Below are 16719 nucleotides of genomic sequence, written 5' to 3' on the forward strand. Positions count from 1 at the left end.
GGATGCCAGTGATTGAGACCAGCAGTGGCTCATGTCCGTAATCTGGGTAATTTTGGGAGGATCATTTGAGCCCAGGAGTTCAAAACCAGTCTGAGCAATATGGTAAAACAGTGTCTCTATAAAAAAAAAAAAAAAAAAAATACTAAAATAAGAAAATTAGCTGGGTGTGGTGGCACATGCCTGTAGTTCCAGCTACTTGGGAGGCTGAAACAGGAGGACTGCTTGAGCCCTGGAGGAGGAGGCTGCAGTGAGCTATGATCATGATACTGTATTCCAGCCTGAGTAACACAGCAAGACCATGTCTCTAATAAACTAGTATATACTATTGATTGTAAGATGCATCTGACTTCCAAGATATTAATATGTCAGGGGAAAATGTATGTCTTAGAATCAATGACACAGGACTCTTCATGCTGACGTAGGGAGCTACTGCTGCTTGCTTCAATGGGCTGTGGTCCAGGAACCCCTGAGCAGTGCTGAACTGATGCTCTGGGTCACTCTACAACAGAGCTTCCCCACCTCGACACTAGTAAACATTTAGGGCTGTGTGATTCGTTGTTGTGAAGACTTTGCTGTGCAATGTGGGATGTTCAGCAGCATCCCTGGCCTCTACCCACTAAATGCCTGTAGCACCTCCCCGCAGCGCTGACAGTCAAAAATATCTCCAGACGTTGCCGAACGTCCCCTGGTAGGCAAAATCACCCAATAGAGGGAGGAAAGCTTAAGACATATGTGGTATGTTGCAAACAAACAAAGCACTAAAAGCACTTGAGTTAAATAGGTTTCTTCATTTCAGGCCTTCCTGCAGTCTTCAGAATGCTAATGTGCCTGTCCGTCTTCATCCTCCTTCATGGGGCACGGATAGATCTGGAATCCCAAGGATTCCACCTCAGGAAATACTACGTCAGCACCCTGGGGGTGGGGCAGAGGGGGAAAGGAGTTGTCAACACACTCAGTCTAGCCTTGGCCATGCTGGCAATTCTCGTCTCTATATCTGACCTTCTCCATCCATCTCCCCACCTTTCTCAGCCCCCTTTAGGGGCGCAGCACAGAGTGCAGCGCTGGATGGAGAGAGGCTCTTGATACGCTTGTAGGGTAAAAAAGGGAGCCTGTTAAACCCAGGCCTCTAAGCCAGGGACCGGAGGCAGCTCCTGTGAGCTCCCCCTTCTGCAGGACAGCCCCCATCAACAGCAGAGAGGACAAGATGCTGCCAGCGGAGGGGTGCCAGGAGAGCGGGCTTTGGAGAAGTGACCCCATCACTCAGAGGGCAAATCTCGACCAACCCACCAACGGGGCAGGCTGTGAGTCACACCCGCCATCTCTACACGTCCAAGCCTCCCTCTGCCGGCCTCCCTGTCCCATCCTCCTTCACGGACCACTCTGGCTGGAAAAGACAGCTGGGTTTCCTTTTTGGTGTCTGGCTGGCTTGGAGCCAGCCAGGAAAGAGGACGCACCTTGCGTCATTCACTGGCATTTTGATTGTTAAAAAAACACACACACAAGAACAACAGTGAAAGAGAAGCCAGTGGGCTCAGAACTGCCTGCTGTCACACGGTAGCTACAGCATGAACAGGCTCATTTCTGGGGACTTGGTCTGAGACGGCAGCACTCACTGTCTCCCTAGGAAATCTGTCATAGCTGCCCCATGTCCCTCCCCCACAAGGGGGTTCCTTTCTTAATTTTTTTAAAAATTTAAGTAATAATACAAATATAAAGAAAATGCTTTTGAAAGCCCAAAATAATTTTTGATAGAAAACGCCCATGTTCACATCACCTCTCCCACACCTCGGCTGATTTTCTAGAGGTAATATTTTCCCATCATTTCCAGTTTTGAGCTCTTCTGCCGGCAGCTGTCATATGCCTAAGCAATACGCTTTGAATGTGCTCTTTCACGTCTTCAGGTCTCAATGGCAGACAATATCCAAAGACTCCCTGCTCTGAAAGGTGAGGATCTGGCCACTCTCATTGCGTCCTGCCTCCCTCTTCCGATCCAGTATTCCGGAGTCCTGTGATTACCTCTGGTCCTTCCTGTGGTTCCCTGTGCTGCTTCAGGTAAACTATCCAGACCAGGGATTACTTTTACTTCTGAGAACTTTCCGCAGGCTCTCACCTCCCTTCCACAGAAGCTGAGACTGTCACGCTCAAGGCATTAAAGATTAAATTCCCAGCCCCCACCACAACCTTGATTTTCATGCTCTGCTGCCAGATTGACTCCTGAAGTCGAAAACCAACAAGTGTGCTTCACACACCACAGGATGGTGGAGACACAGGTAGATTAGCTCAACATGGAAGCCAGGCTCTGGGGACTGAAGATACCGCAAAAGAAACAGACAAGTCCCCACCCTCAGGGAGCTTACAGTCTAGCATGGGAGAGTGAAGAACAACTAGGAACAGGATGCTGGGGATGTTAAAACAGCAGGCGGCTGTGATCTAAAGTGACTGGGGGAGGGCTCTAAATTGAGTGGTCAGGGAAGGCTTCTTGGAGGAGGTGACATTTTTAAAAGCCACATGAAAACAGATGTTGTTCTCCCTGCTGATGGGTCCCATAACCTGCCTTCCAGAACCTCAGACCTAGGTGTCTCCCAAGAGCCCCCTGGACAAACCTTGCACCTATTATAGGAATGTCCATTTCGGCTGGGTGCGGTGGCTCACACCTTTAATCCCAGCACTTTGAGAGCCCAAAACGGGTGGATCACTTGAGGCCAGGAGCTCAAGACCAGCCTGGTCAACACGGCAAAACCCTGTCTCTACTAAAAATATACAAATTAGCCGGGCGTGACGGTGCGCACCTGTAATCCCAGCTACTAGGGAGGCTGAGAAACAAGAATCTCTTGAACGCGGGAGGGAGAGGTTGCAGTGAACCGAGACTGCACCACTGCACTCCAACCTGAGTGACAGAATGAGACTCTGTCTCAAAATAAAAACAAACAAAAAAGAATGTCCATCTCGACTGCCTCTGCTTGATTACCTCTGCAGACGGGGAACTCACACCCTCACAAGGTCTCCCTCACACTGTTTCAGGTGTTTTATTTGAAAGCTGCCTTGTAAACATCTGCCTCCTTTTAGCTTCTACTCCGTGATGTCCACAAGAGCCACATAGAGCAGTTCTGTCCACACTTCAGGTCTTCCCGCCCCTGACAGATAGGAAAGAACTCTGATACCTCACCATCCCCAGCCATCTCCTCCTGCTAAGCGCCTGATGAGGAGTGTGCAGTAGGCCACCAGAGCTGCTGCTGGCACTGCCAGGGAGACTCCAACCTGCTTGGCAGCAGGCCTTATGGACCCCCCACCAGGCCCGACCCCTCCCTGGGTTTGCTACATCAGCCAGGTTTAAGACCCAGGACCCATAATCTCAGCCTCTCCACTGAAGGTGGTGTCAGGGCCCTCCCACTCGCCCCAAAGCAGAGAGCGGACATTACCTGTTGGAAGCAGAGAGCTCCTGTGAGAGCCAGGGCTGGCTGGAATCCCAGGAGAACTGCTGGGACGTTCCCAGGTGGTCTCTGGTGAAAGAAGAACAAAGAAAATCACTTTGAGAATGTCACAGGGCAGAACCTGAGTTTCACAGAACAGAAGGAGATGGTCAGAGCTGGAGAAAATAGAGACAGTCAATCGCCCTCCTCCCCAACCCTGGCCAGACAGGACCCTGCCTTCTGCTCCCATATCCATCCATCTCCCTTCCTGCTCCTTGCCGCCCACCACCTTCCCATGACCAGAGCTTCTCTTTGCTGGGGTTCCTTCTCGATGAGGCTGGGGCCAGAAGGAGCTGGACTTCCTGTTGAGAGGTCAAGATCCTCTGAAACATCCTCTGCCCCAACCTGCCTCTTCCTTCACCCCCACTCTGTCTCGAGGCTCTAGACTCTTCTCCTGGAACCCTGAAGTTGCCAACTAGGTATTTCTCCCTGAATGTCCACTGTTACCTGAAACTCCAAAGCACAGACGAAAGAACACTGGCCTAAGAGTCTGTAAAGAGACAGGGGCCCTCTGCCACCTGGGGTGACTTCCAAGTTTCTTCCTGATTTCGCAGTTCTAAGTCTCATTTGAGCTGTAACTGCTGAATTTGCCTGGTCACCTCTCCCTCTTCCAATGCCCTGCTACAGGCTCTGATCAGAAATAAAACTGGCCGGGCACAGAGGCTCACAGCTGTAATCCCAGCACTTTGGGAGGCCTTAGGTGGGCAGATCACTTGAGGTCAGGAGTTTGAGACCAGCCTGGCCAATATGGTGAAACCCCGTCTCTATTAAAAATACAAAAATTAGCCAGGCGTGGTGGTGCGTGCCTGTGGTCCCAGCTACTTGGGAGGCTGAGGCAGGAGAACCCTTAAACTTGGGAGGCAGAGGATGAGTTGAGATTGTGCCACTGCACTCCAGCCTGGGGGGGGGGGGGGGGGGGGGGAGAGAGAGAGAGAGAGAGAGAGAACTAATTCTGTAACTATAGTATCGTCCCCCAAACACCACTTTACCCATTTCACTGCTGTGCACAGAGACTTCTTATGAAGTTATGTAGTGATAAAAATAATACTTTCTCACTATATACATTTGATAATGCAAGAAAACACACAAAAATAAATATCACCCATCATCCCACCATTCAGAGGTCATCACCATCAACATTTTGGTATCCATATGTTGACTGGTTTTCTAAGCATATGTTCCTCTTTAAAATAAGACAAAACCAAACTCTAGATTCTTTTCACGTATCAATTTTTGTGAGTATCTTTCCAAAATCTGTCCAGGCGCAGTGGCTCACGCCCATAATCTCAATACTTTGGGAGGTTGAGGTGGGTGAATTGCTTAAGCTCAGGAGTTTGCGACCAGCCTGGGCAACATGGTGAAACCCCATCTCTACCAAAAATACACAAATTAGCCAGGTGTGGTAGCACGTGCCTGTGGTCCCAGCTACTCGGGAGGCTGAGCTGGGAGGATTACTGGAGCCCGGGAAGTCGAGGCTGCAATAAGCCATGATTGTACCACTACACTCCAGCCTGGGTGACAGAGCATGATCCTGTCTCAAAAAATAAAAACAGACTGGCTGCAGCAGCTCATGCCTGCAATCTCAGCACTTTGGAAGGCCAAGGCGGGTGGATCACTTGAGGTCAGGAGTTCGAGACCAGCCTGGCCAACACGGTGAGACCTCATCTCTACTAAAAATACAAAAATTAGCTGGGTGTGATGCACGTGCCTGTAATCCCAGCTACTCAGGAGGCTGGGGCACGAGAATTGCTTGGTCCCAGGAGGTAGAGGTTGCAGGGAGCTGAGACTGCACCACTGCACTTCAGCCTGGGCGATAGAGACAGACTCCATCCCAATAATAAATAAATAAAGTAAAAATAAAAATAAATTTAAAAATCTTTCCAAAATCATTAAAGGGAGCGGTATAGCAAAGTGGTTAGGCTCTGTTTAGTGCAGTGATTCTAGAGCCAGACTGCCTGGGTTTGAATCCAGTTCTGCCTCTCACCACCACCATCCTTGGCTCAGCTACTTACTCTCCATGCCTCAGTTTCCTCCTATGTAAAATGATTTCAATAAGGTATCCACCCAAGGGAGATACTGTATTAATACCAAAGGCCCACATACATACCTCTAGCGCTAAGTCATTTTTAAAGTTAGTCTGACATGAGGCTATGACATTGGTTAAAAATCTTATTACTGAACATTCAATTGTTTCCAACAATAAAAACAAAACTGGGTTGTTGACTCAACTTTGCTCCTACATTACCGTGCAGCCCTAGGCAGGTCACACCATCCCTCTGGTCCTCTGATGCTTCATCCAAAACAAAGAGGTTCAGCTACTTGGTCTCTCTTGGGCCCCAATATTCCCGCCCTCTAGCTGTGATGGGTTGGTCTTAAGGCTCATGGTTTGGGTTTCAGGAAGGGTGAACCTGGGCTCCAGGGGCAGGCATAACAGGGCGTCATATGGTCCCTTCATGTCTCAAGGGAGAGAAAACAGAACTGAGGGTGATCTGGAAAGCAGAGAGGGTGTAATCCCAGCTACTCAGGAGGCTGGGGCACGAGAATTGCTTGGTCCCAGGAGATAGAGGTTGCAGGGAGCTGAGACTGCACGACTGCACTCCAGCCTGGGCGACAGAGACAGACTCCATCCCAAAAATAAATAAATAAAGTAAAAATAAAAGTAAATTTAAAAATCTTTCCAAAATCGGCCGGGCGCGGTGGCTCAAGCCTGTAATCCCAGCACTTTGGGAGGCCGAGACGGGCGGATCACGAGGTCAGGAGATCGAGACCATCCTGGCTAACACGGTGAAACCCCGTCTCTACTAAAAAAATACAAAAAACTAGCCGGGCGAGGTGGCGGGCGCCTGTAGTCCCAGCTACTCCGGAGGCTGAGGCAGGAGAATGGCGTAAACCCGGGAGGCGGAGCTTGCAGTGAGCTGAGATCTGGCCACTGCACTCCAGCTCCGGCGACAGAGCAAGACTCCGTCTCAAAAAAAAAAAAAATCTTTCCAAAATCAAACAAGAGAGTAGTAGGGTCTTTTATGAGGAGTGACAAGGAGAGAGGCTACCAGAGGGCTTAGGAGCTTCCCCCAGGGACGTACTGGCTGGCAAGAGCAGGAAGCCTTCGAGAACTTACTTCAAAGACCACTGCCCTGCTTAGGGCCCACGTCATCAGCCATTCATAAGCTGGGTGACCGCTGGAATCACCTGAACTCTGTATTTTGTTTTCTTCAACTATAAAATGGGGATGAAAATGGTATCTAAGCAGGGTGGGAAAGAGCATTAATTGGGTTCACCTATGCAAAGCACTTAGGATAACATCGGGCACATGGTATGTGCTATCCTACCATTAAATAAAACAGAGATAAGCCCGGTGGAGCTTAGATGAGCAAAAGCAGCGAAGTGGGCATCCCCAGGAGAGGCGGACATCCTCAGGAGGCAGAGGCACCATCCAGCCTCAGGCTTCTTCCTAGGGAGGCTTCTCTTCTCTCCTGCCATTGCATCAGGCCTGCCTAGAGGCTGCACTGTTGCCTTCACATCCACAGAGCCAAGACCGGGTTCCCCTCTCCACCTTTTCCTCCTGGGTTCCCTGGGTCCCCTGGCGGCCCCTGGACACCCAGGGACAGGGCTCACTCACCATCACCAGCTCCACCCTATGTCCCATCCCTCAAATCTAATTGGTTCCCAGGGTCTGGAGATGCCCCTCCATCACTTTCCTCTCCTCCTCTCCATGTCACTCCGGAGTGAGTCTCCCTGCCTCTTGAAATCCATCCACTCACAGCTAGTGGACCAGTTTTCACCGGAGGTCCTAGAGCCCAGCTTTCACCGGAGGTCCCTCAACAGCGAAAATCCCTGGCTGGCTCCTTTCCAACATGGTACACAGAATCAATTCTGAAGTCCACTGCTCTCCTGGCAAAGTGCTCCAGGGTCCCAACCCCGACTGACATCCCACTGGCTTCACTTCAGTTCCAGTTAACTTGCCTCGCCGATCTCTGAATACGCCTTTCCCATATTGTTCACTTACACTCACTGCCTCCTCCTCCCCATCCCTGGATATCACAACCTTGTTCACTCATCAAGTCTCAACTAAAATGTCTCCTCCACCATGCAGCCTACCAAGATTGCTCTTCTTCTCTGCAAAGAGTTCTTCCCCAGATTCTCTAGAGTGGGTGCTGTAGTGCACCACCCAAATCTCTCCAGCTGCAGAGGCTCATAGCAGAGTCCCTCTCAGGGCACTGCCCTTAGCCAAAGAGAGCTGCCACGCCCAAGGCTATGCCTAGGGTAGGGTTGCAGGGTGCACATCTTATGACTGGGGTGAGAGGGGATCAAAGGCCCACCAATTCCCTTGTTTCAGATCAAACAATTCTGAAGGCCCCTCCTAGCACAGAGCTCCCCACGGAGCTGCCGAGGCCTCCTTGGTGGCCGCATTGCAATGCTGCTTCCTTTCTTCCCCAGGGGTTGCTCCCAGGAGCACACACCCTCCTGAAACTCCTGCAAATAAATCTGCCTCAAGTCTTTCTGAGAACCTGGCCCAAGTCCCCCAACACACACATTCCATCCAGCTTTTTCTCTAGGAAGTCAGTACTTTGTCCATCCCTCAGACAGCTCAGATCCTAACCTTGACACCTTATCTCCTTGAGGGCCGAAGCCATGGCTGGATCGCCCTCTCAAATATGGCGCCTGGTCTGAAGGATGCAAGGACAGATGGGCCAACAGAAAGACAGACATCGTGACAGCACAAGAGAGATTCCGACCTGATGTGCTCTTCAGCTCTCCAGGAACAAACAGCAGGAAAAAGGTCGTGACAGCACAAGAGAGATTCCGACCTGATGTGCTCTTCAGCTCTCCAGGAACAAACAGCAGGAAAAAGGTCCCAGAAAACTTTCCCTTTGTGCTGCTGCCACCACCCCTTCAGTGGCTGACACCATTGACCTTATTTTAAAAGGAAGTCCCACCAGCTGATGCACAGACACTGCCTTTTATCTTCTGGTTGGAGCAGAGGTTCACAATTCATGCACTGACTACTCTTTCCATCCTTGCACCCATTCATCCATCGCTGTTTGCCTACTACCTGCGAGCCACCACCAACCACTGTGGACCCAGAATAAGATCTGGACTATTTAGCAGAGAAGCTGCTGGTCCCTGTTCCTCTCCCCACCCCACATCCTTGAGCCCTCCCGTGAAGGGAACTACCAGCAGCAGTGGCAGCCAGGATGGCAGCCAGTAGCTCTGGGGGTTGCAGAAGGAGGCTCTGAAACCCTAGGTGGATGCTGGCCTGCAGTCTGAATGCTGCTGTCCACGTGGGGACCCAATCGGAGGCCCCTTTCCCTGCCCTCACTGGCCTGGTCACTCCCAGACCCTCCATAAGCTGGAGTCTCCGTAAGTATATCCCTCCACTCTAACCTCCAAATAGGCCCCATCAGGGACGATGCAGCTGCCTGAAGGATTCAGTCCAGTCCATTTCCTTGTCTTGGTGAGATCTGACCAATCCAAAACCCAAAGACACTGTGAGCCTGCGGCAGGGATGGAGCTGAGCCAGGCCAGGCCAGGCCAGGCCACGCAGACATCTGGAGAGAGCCACTGGGGCTCTGGCTGGGTGACATCACCAGCAGCAGGACAAGTCACCCCAGATGACCATGCCACCCACAGGGAGAAAGTCGTGTCCAGGTCTTTGCCAATACAGGACTCCCTAATCTGCTTACAACATACCAGCCTCCTTGACCAAGTCACGGTAAGACTGAAGCGACAGCTCCAGGCCTCAAGAGACGCTGGATTGAGGCCCTTCTGCATTCTCTGGACGTCCATCCCTGCGGTCTTAGGTCACCCCGGATGACTGCCCCGACTCTACTAACAGAGCCATGGCCACACAGGCCCCCAAGGCTCTAGGAGGAACAGCGTGGTCAGAGTGGAAGAAGTGAGATGTACCCTGGGGAGCCTCTTCCCACCCCACCCAATTCACACAAAACACATTTTTTCCTAGTGGTAACTAGAACTCCATTCAGACCTCTTCTGCTGAGACCCAGAGAGCCAAACATACAAATGAACTGGCCATGGAAGAAACCAGTCTAAGGGAGGTACTCTTTTAGCATCAATGCTAAGAGACAAATATGTTCATCTTCTCATCAGCAAATGACACTGTCTACCCCACATAGAATAAAACCTATACAGACAGCTAGGCGCAGTGGCACACGCCTGTAGTCCCAGCTACTTGGGAGGCTGATGTAAGAGGATCCAGGAGTTCAAGTCCAGCCTGGACAACACAGCAAGACCCCATCTCTATAAATGAATAAATGAATGAATGAGTGAGTGAATGGATAACTTGTAAAGTTAGAGTCTAGTTGAAAGGTTGAAGATTATGTAAATCTGAGTTTCAGAGCACAGAGGCTCTTTCTTTAAAACAGTAATAATAAAATTTAAAAAGAGCGAGCTAGGCAGAAGTTATTAATTTTAAATAGTCACTTCCGGGCTTCATTTCCCCTTGTCAAGGCTGCATCCTGCCTGCATTAGGAATATTGGGCTCCAGTGGGACAGCCACAAGGAGCCCCTGGACCTAAGCCACTGGTTATGGTGATTGGCCACGGGTCCATCTGCAAACCTCTGGCCCCCAGTGGCCTCCTGCTGGGGCTCATCCACTTTTGTTGGCTTGTGCTGGCTCTCTGCTGCCCCCTGTGGTTATCAGGTAAAATAACCACAGATACCAGAGAAGAAGGAAACGGGCTTTGGGGTCTTGACTTTGATCTGAGATTCCTGCAGTCTTTTTCTCTTTGCCTCTCTTTATACTCACCCTTCTGTGCTACTTGCTCTATCTCCTCCTCCCTCCCACCACCTTTTCCTTCTTCCTTGCCCTGGTTTGGTGGTCTCCCTACCCATGGCTTCTCTCCTTGCCCTGTAGTCCTCACAAAGAGGGTCTGCCTGGGCTATGGTTGGGTTTTTCTAGACATATGGCAGCCTGCCACTCCGTTTCTCAGCCCTTGTCCCTTCCTACCCAGAAGCTGGCTTGCCCCCAGGCCATGTTGCCCTGTCCTCCAAGCGAGCCCCAGTGCCTTGGCCCAGGCAGATGGAGAATTTGCAATCAGCTCACACTGTCCTGGAGGCCCCTGCTTATCTGCCTTGGCCAATACAACAGCAGCAGTTCACAGAGACCTGGTCCCCTCCCCTGCATCCAGAGTTTCCTCCATCTCTGGCTTTTCAATGCCTTCTAGTACAGTCATTGCTACAAGACATCTGAAATTCCCTCTTAAAAGTAAATGGCTGAGGCAGGAGAATTGCTTGAAGCCAGGAGACAGAAGTTGCGGTGAGCAGAGATCGCATCATTGCACTCCAGCCTGGGCGACAGAGCAAGACTCCATCTCAAAAAAAGAAAAAAAAAAAAGCAAATGATATTTAAATCACAGCCACAGTTTCTCTACAGGAAAGAAACGATTAATCTCTGAAGAACCATTTACGCCTAGTCACGCCAAGCCCCTCCACATCTGGCATCTCCTTCAGTGGTCATGAAACACCTACGAGATAGGTGCTGTCATTTCTTTTCTTTTTTTTTTTTTTTGAGACAGAGTCTCGCTCTGTTGTCCAGCCTGGAGTACAATGGCGTGATCTCAGCTCACTGCAAGCTCTGCCTCCTGGGTTCACGCCATTCTCCTGCCTCAGCTTTTCGAAGAGCTGAGACTACAGGCGCCCACCACCATGCCCGGCTAATTTTTTTGTATTTTTAGTAGAGATGGGGTTTCACCGTGTTAGCCAGGATGGTCTCGATCTCCTGACCTCGTGATCTGCCAGTCTCGGCCTCCTAAAGTGCTGGGATTACAGGCATGAGCCATTGTGACCAATCCATTTCCACTTTTAACGGAAGGAACTGAGGCCGCAGTAAGAAGTGGCATCTCTGGAACTTGGTCTGACAACAAAGACCCCCATTTTCTGGCCACACTCACCATGTCTGAGCTCTAGGCTGGGACTCTGCGAGCTGAAGCAAAACAACGTATTTTAATCTATAAACCACCTTTTATTTGAGAACCATCCTCAATATGAATATTATTATTATTCATTCAACACATATTTGAAGGCCTATTCTGTGTCAAGCACTGCACCGGACATGGGGTTATATCGCAGGAAATATAAGTGGTTAAACTCCTCCTCCTTCAGCTTAGATTCTAGTGGTCATTATGCCATTCAATCTTAGATTAATTTTAGACACATGCACATGTGTATAAAATGTGTATGTGTATAAAATTTTCTGTAAGTGAAAACTTAAAAATTTTCTAATGGGACTGGGGGAGAGAGCTGTGTCAGGAGACAATAAATAAGCAAAACATATCAGGTTAGCCGTTGGTACACACTAAGGAGAATAAATCAGGGAAGGGGGATAGAAAGTGTTATTAGAAGCTGTAATTTAAGAATGGCCACGGAAGATCTCATCAAAAAGGGAACACAGAAAGATCTGAGAGAAATGTACTATGTATCTATTGCTACATCACAAATTACCCTCAATTTAACCGTTGGAAACATCAAACATTCATTATTTCATATTGTTTTAGTGGCTTAGCAGGGTAATTCTGCCTCAGGTTCCCCCATGAGGTTGGGATCAGGACGTCAGTGGGTGCTGCCTCATTTGAAGGCTTGACTGGGGCTGGAAGAGCTACTTGTAAGAAAGCTCGCCCTAAGGATGCTGGCAGGAGCCAAAGTTCCTTGCCAGGGGGCTCTGCACAATAAGGCTGCTGACTTTGCCCAGAGTGAGTGAGCCAAGGGGAAGCAAGGCAAAGGGCACAATGTCTCTTATAACCTAGTCTCAAAAGTGACACTCCATCATGACTGCCAGAATCTATCAGTCTCATGGACCACCCAGGAGGGAGGGTGGGAAGGGATGACACAAGGGATGACCACCCAGGAGGGAGGGTGGGAAGGGATCAGGGGGTGAGTGTGTTGGGGGCCATCTTGGAAGGCTCCTATCACAGAGGGAAGGAGCAAGACACACACATATTTGAGGGAAGAATATTCCAAATGAAGGGAACATAAAATAAAAACGCTCTGAGGCAGAAGCATGTCTTTCATCACAGAGAGCAGCAAGGAGGCTAGTGTGGCTGAAGAGGAATTGGGGGGAGGGGGAAACAGAAAAAGATGAGGTCAGAGGTAACAGGGGCCAGACTGGATGATCCAGGGCAGTAGTTCTCAAAGTATGGTCCCCGGAGCAGCAGCATGCATTATCTGGAACCTGTTGGGTGCCCTCTGGGTGATTCTGGTATACTCTCAGGTCTGAGAATCCCTTATTAAGAGCTCTGGCGCTGGCATCTCAGAGGGAGGTGTTCAAAAACCCCAGATCCATTCTTTTTAACAATGACTATGTTATTCAGCCTCGGTTTCGCTGTTGTAAAGTGGGAGATAGAAGTACCGGGGTCCCAGCTTCCTAGTGTTGAATAAAGGACTCAGTGAGGTACATACAGCTCTCAGCACAGTTTCTGACACAGAGTAAGCCCTCACAGACACTGAAGAACAACAGTAAGACAAAACAAAAAACCAAAACCACCTCCATTCCTTCTTTCCTCTTCTTTACTTCCCAACTTCTACCCCAGAAGCTGGCTCCCCGCCTCACCCCTCCTTTTGATGCCTACAAGGAACACATCTCCCAAAAGAGGGGTGCTAGGGGTGAAGAGGGGGCTAGAATGCCTTCTTTAGCATTGCTGTGGTGTCGGGCTATCCCTTAGTTAACCAGGGAGATATCACTATGAGTGGTCCCCAACTTCCCACTCACAGCTGCTTACAAAATTCATAGGGCAACCCTACAATCTCGGTGGGGAGCAGGGGCTCCTGTGCCCATTTCACAGATGATACAGAAACTGTGTTACTGACGGGATGAAGCCGAGGCGCCATCAGTGGGGCCCTTTGACATTTGCCAGAACCAAGCTCTAGTCTGGCTCCAGCCTGCACAGAGGGCCTGTGAAAGAGCAGGGCCAGGAATCCAGGAATCGACAAGGAATTCGAAGGGTCACAGGGAGTAGGGGGTGCTGCCTGGAGCTGTCCAAGCCTGTCTCTCAATCCCCATTAGGGTCTCTGATCTACCAGCCTCCGTACAGAGTGTAGACCCGTGCAAACACACTGGGAATCCATGAGCATTTAAAAGAAGATCACTGACCCACACTTGGGTTGAAGAGCAAGGAAGGTTGACTGCAATGTTGGAGAAATGTGTCTTGTCACCGAGACAACAGGTGCTGGCAAGTTACCGCTAGCTCACACACATGATTCCCATCTTACGGTTGAGAAACTGAGAAGAAACCTTATCGAATCCAAAGCCTGGATGTTCCAGATCCAGAACCTAAACACAGGTGTTCGGCAAAACTTTGGTCTCATTTCCCAATCCAGTTACTCACCGGAACTACTGGGGCCACTTGTTAGAAATACCGATGCCCAGACCTCACTCCTGGAGCTTTTGGTTGAGTAGCTTGGGAGGAACTCAAATCATCATTTTTATCAAGCGATCTCAGTGACTAACCACATGCGGGGAAAACTAACTAGTATAGTCCATAGTAGGACAGTGATGGAACCCAGCCAAGGATCAGGAGGTACCTGGACCCAGACAACAGCCCCAGGGGGTGGGTTAGACTTAGGATCAGGCAAGGTACATGGTAGCAATGTAGAGTAATTTAAGGAACCCCCCCAGATGCTACCCCAACCTTCTAAGAGCCGTGGCTTTGACATGGGTCTTTGCTACTTGAGTTCCCAGGGGTGCTATATGAATTAAAAGAGATTGCCACAAGTCCATGAGCATGACTGAGTCCTCAGTCTTTCTAGAACAGGTGAAGATGAGAAGAAAGGAGAAGGCACAAAAGCAGTGAGTGCTGCAGTGGGGGATGCCCAGAGGGAAAAGGTTCCAACGTGTGGGCACAGGCAGCACGAATGGGGGAGATGCCTCTAGCAGGGCCTGGCCTCCTTCCCAAAGCCTTATCTTAAGCCCCTGAGGGCCAAGTCCTGAGTTAGAGGACAGGAAAGACAAGTTTTAAGCAATCCTGTTCCCAGGTGTTTGGAGTTGACAGCAACAGCAGAGCTGAGGCAGCCAGCTATTCTCATTGTGGCATGAAACCGGAAGAGTCCAGGTGACCTAACAGTGCAGTGCTATGCTCCTTGTCAATTCATTCAGACTTTCTGAGCACTGGGCAGCAGCAGGAGGGCTCACAGCATCGTCTCTGCCCTAGGGAGCTAACAGGATGGCTGGAAGAATAATCTCGTTCTGCCTCAGCTACATCCCCTGCTTTCATACCTATCCCTCCTACCAGATGTATTCAGATGTTGTGACTGTATTGAACAAATGTGGACCTGTCTCCCGGGCACCAAGGACACTCAGCAATTGTTTGATGAATGAATGAAGACGCAGCTCAAAGCAACTATAATTATGTTCAGTAACACAGCTAATAGCTGATTTTTAAAGATACACGTGTATATGCATGTAGATTAAAAGAAAGATAAAGAGACAGAGGGGAAGACCAAGAAGGGGGCCAGGGAGACAGATAAAGCCTCTATTCTCTTCACGCGGCACGAACTACCGATCAGTCAGCAGCCCAGTTTAAAAAGAGCAAAGAACACACACAGGTGATTTACAGACACCTGTATTGCAAATGATCAATAACCAAAAAAAAAAAGATGCTCGTTCTCATTCAAAATTGGAGAAATACAAGCTAAGACTGTAAGACACTATGTTTTCACCCATGGGATAAAGAAGCTCCTTTGTGACTGATAAGCCCTATTTAACCAGTCTGCAAAAACCAGGTGGGAATGCCTCTCTGTGAAAGGCAATTTGGAGACATCCGTCAAAAGCCCAAACACACGTGTCTTTTTACCTAACGACAGTTTTAGGTGTGCAATAATGTAAGTATGAAGGTATTTTGTGGAGCACTTTTCATTAGAGGGAAAAGACTCTTGGGAAGTGACCTAAACGTTCACCAACAGGGGACAATGATGTATCGACAGGGGGGCGTTCTGCGGAGCTCCTGAAGTGCATGACTGTTGGAGTGAAAGGCTCCAAAATGCACTACGTGCACAAAAGGTTCTCACTTTAACAAAAGGGCGCAAATAAAATGACTGTGCTTGTGTATGCAAGGCAAATGTGCCGAAAGAATACACATGAAGCATTTGATGCTGGTTCACTCTGAAAAATGAAACGAAAGTAAGAAGACTATATATATATGTGTATATATATGTGTGTGTGTGTGTGTGTGCATATATATATATATATATATTTTTTTTTTTTTTAGACAGAGTCTCTTTCACCCAGGCTGAAGTACAGTGGCATGATCTTGGCTCACTGCAACCTCCACCTCCCGGGTTCAAGCGATTCTCCTGCCTCAGCCTCCTGAGTAGATGGGATTACAGGCATGCACCACCACACCCAGCTCATTTTAATATTTTTATTAGAGACAGCATTTCTCCACGTTGGCCAGGCTGGTCTCGAACTCCTGATCTCAGGTGATCTGCCCACCTAGGCCTCCCAAAGTGCCGGGATTACAGGCATGAGCCACCGCGCCAGGCCAGAGGGCTCTACTTTTTATAGTATAACCTACTTGAATCTATAAGAAATTTCCATGATAGATAAAACTTGGTGTAGGAATAGAGAGAAAGACCAAGGGGAAAAGACCAGAAACAGATCCAGCCAGACCAGTTTAGCACATGGTAAAGAGGTGCTTCTCAAGGCAATGGTGAAAGGCTGAATCAGTCAATGCTGTTTGAACAATGGGCGAACTATTTGAAAAATACTGAGGTAAGTCCCTTTCTCATTCATTTTCAGAAATTAAATTCCATACGGCTTAATAATTTTATTTTATTTATTTATTTATTTATTTATTTATTTATTTAATTTTTATTTATTTATTTTAAGTCAAGGTACTTTCCACATTTTATTTAATCCATACAACCATCCCATGGGATGAATTCTATTATTCTCTCAATTTTTCAGAAAAGGAAACCCAGTAAATAATTTTCCAAAGTCATGCAGCCAGGAAGTGATAAGCCCAGGCTTAAACCCAGGGTTGTCTATGTCTAAAATGTCTGCATAAATCTATGCCATACTGTCTCAAAGCACTGATAAGTGCTTTGGATTTATTTTGTTCAGATAAATTATTTTGATATTAGACTTCTGCCTTAGTCCATTTGGGCTGCTATAACAAAACACTATAGACTGAGTAGCTATAAACAGCAGAACTATATTGCTTACAGTTCTGGAGGCTGGGAAGTCCAAGATCAAGGTGCGAGCATGGTTGGGTTCTGGTGAGGGCCAGTTTCCTCGTAGACA

General features: G+C 48.8%; 1 protein-coding gene across 9 annotated transcripts in view; it reads right to left on the minus strand.

Annotated features, from left to right (window-relative positions):
- The window catches only part of GAS7 (growth arrest specific 7), a 292165-nt gene that overhangs the window by 67938 nt on the left and 207508 nt on the right, over nt 1-16719 (minus strand). For all 9 annotated transcript variants that reach the window (XM_023190869.3, XM_023190872.2, XM_023190874.3 and 6 more), the window contains one exon: nt 3420-3500. In XM_023190869.3, coding sequence (XP_023046637.1) covers nt 3420-3500 — 81 coding nt within the window. The remainder of the gene's footprint in view (nt 1-3419; nt 3501-16719) is intronic.

Source organism: Piliocolobus tephrosceles, chromosome 16 (genome assembly GCF_002776525.5).
Source record: "Piliocolobus tephrosceles isolate RC106 chromosome 16, ASM277652v3, whole genome shotgun sequence".
Taxonomy (NCBI): domain Eukaryota; kingdom Metazoa; phylum Chordata; class Mammalia; order Primates; family Cercopithecidae; genus Piliocolobus; species Piliocolobus tephrosceles.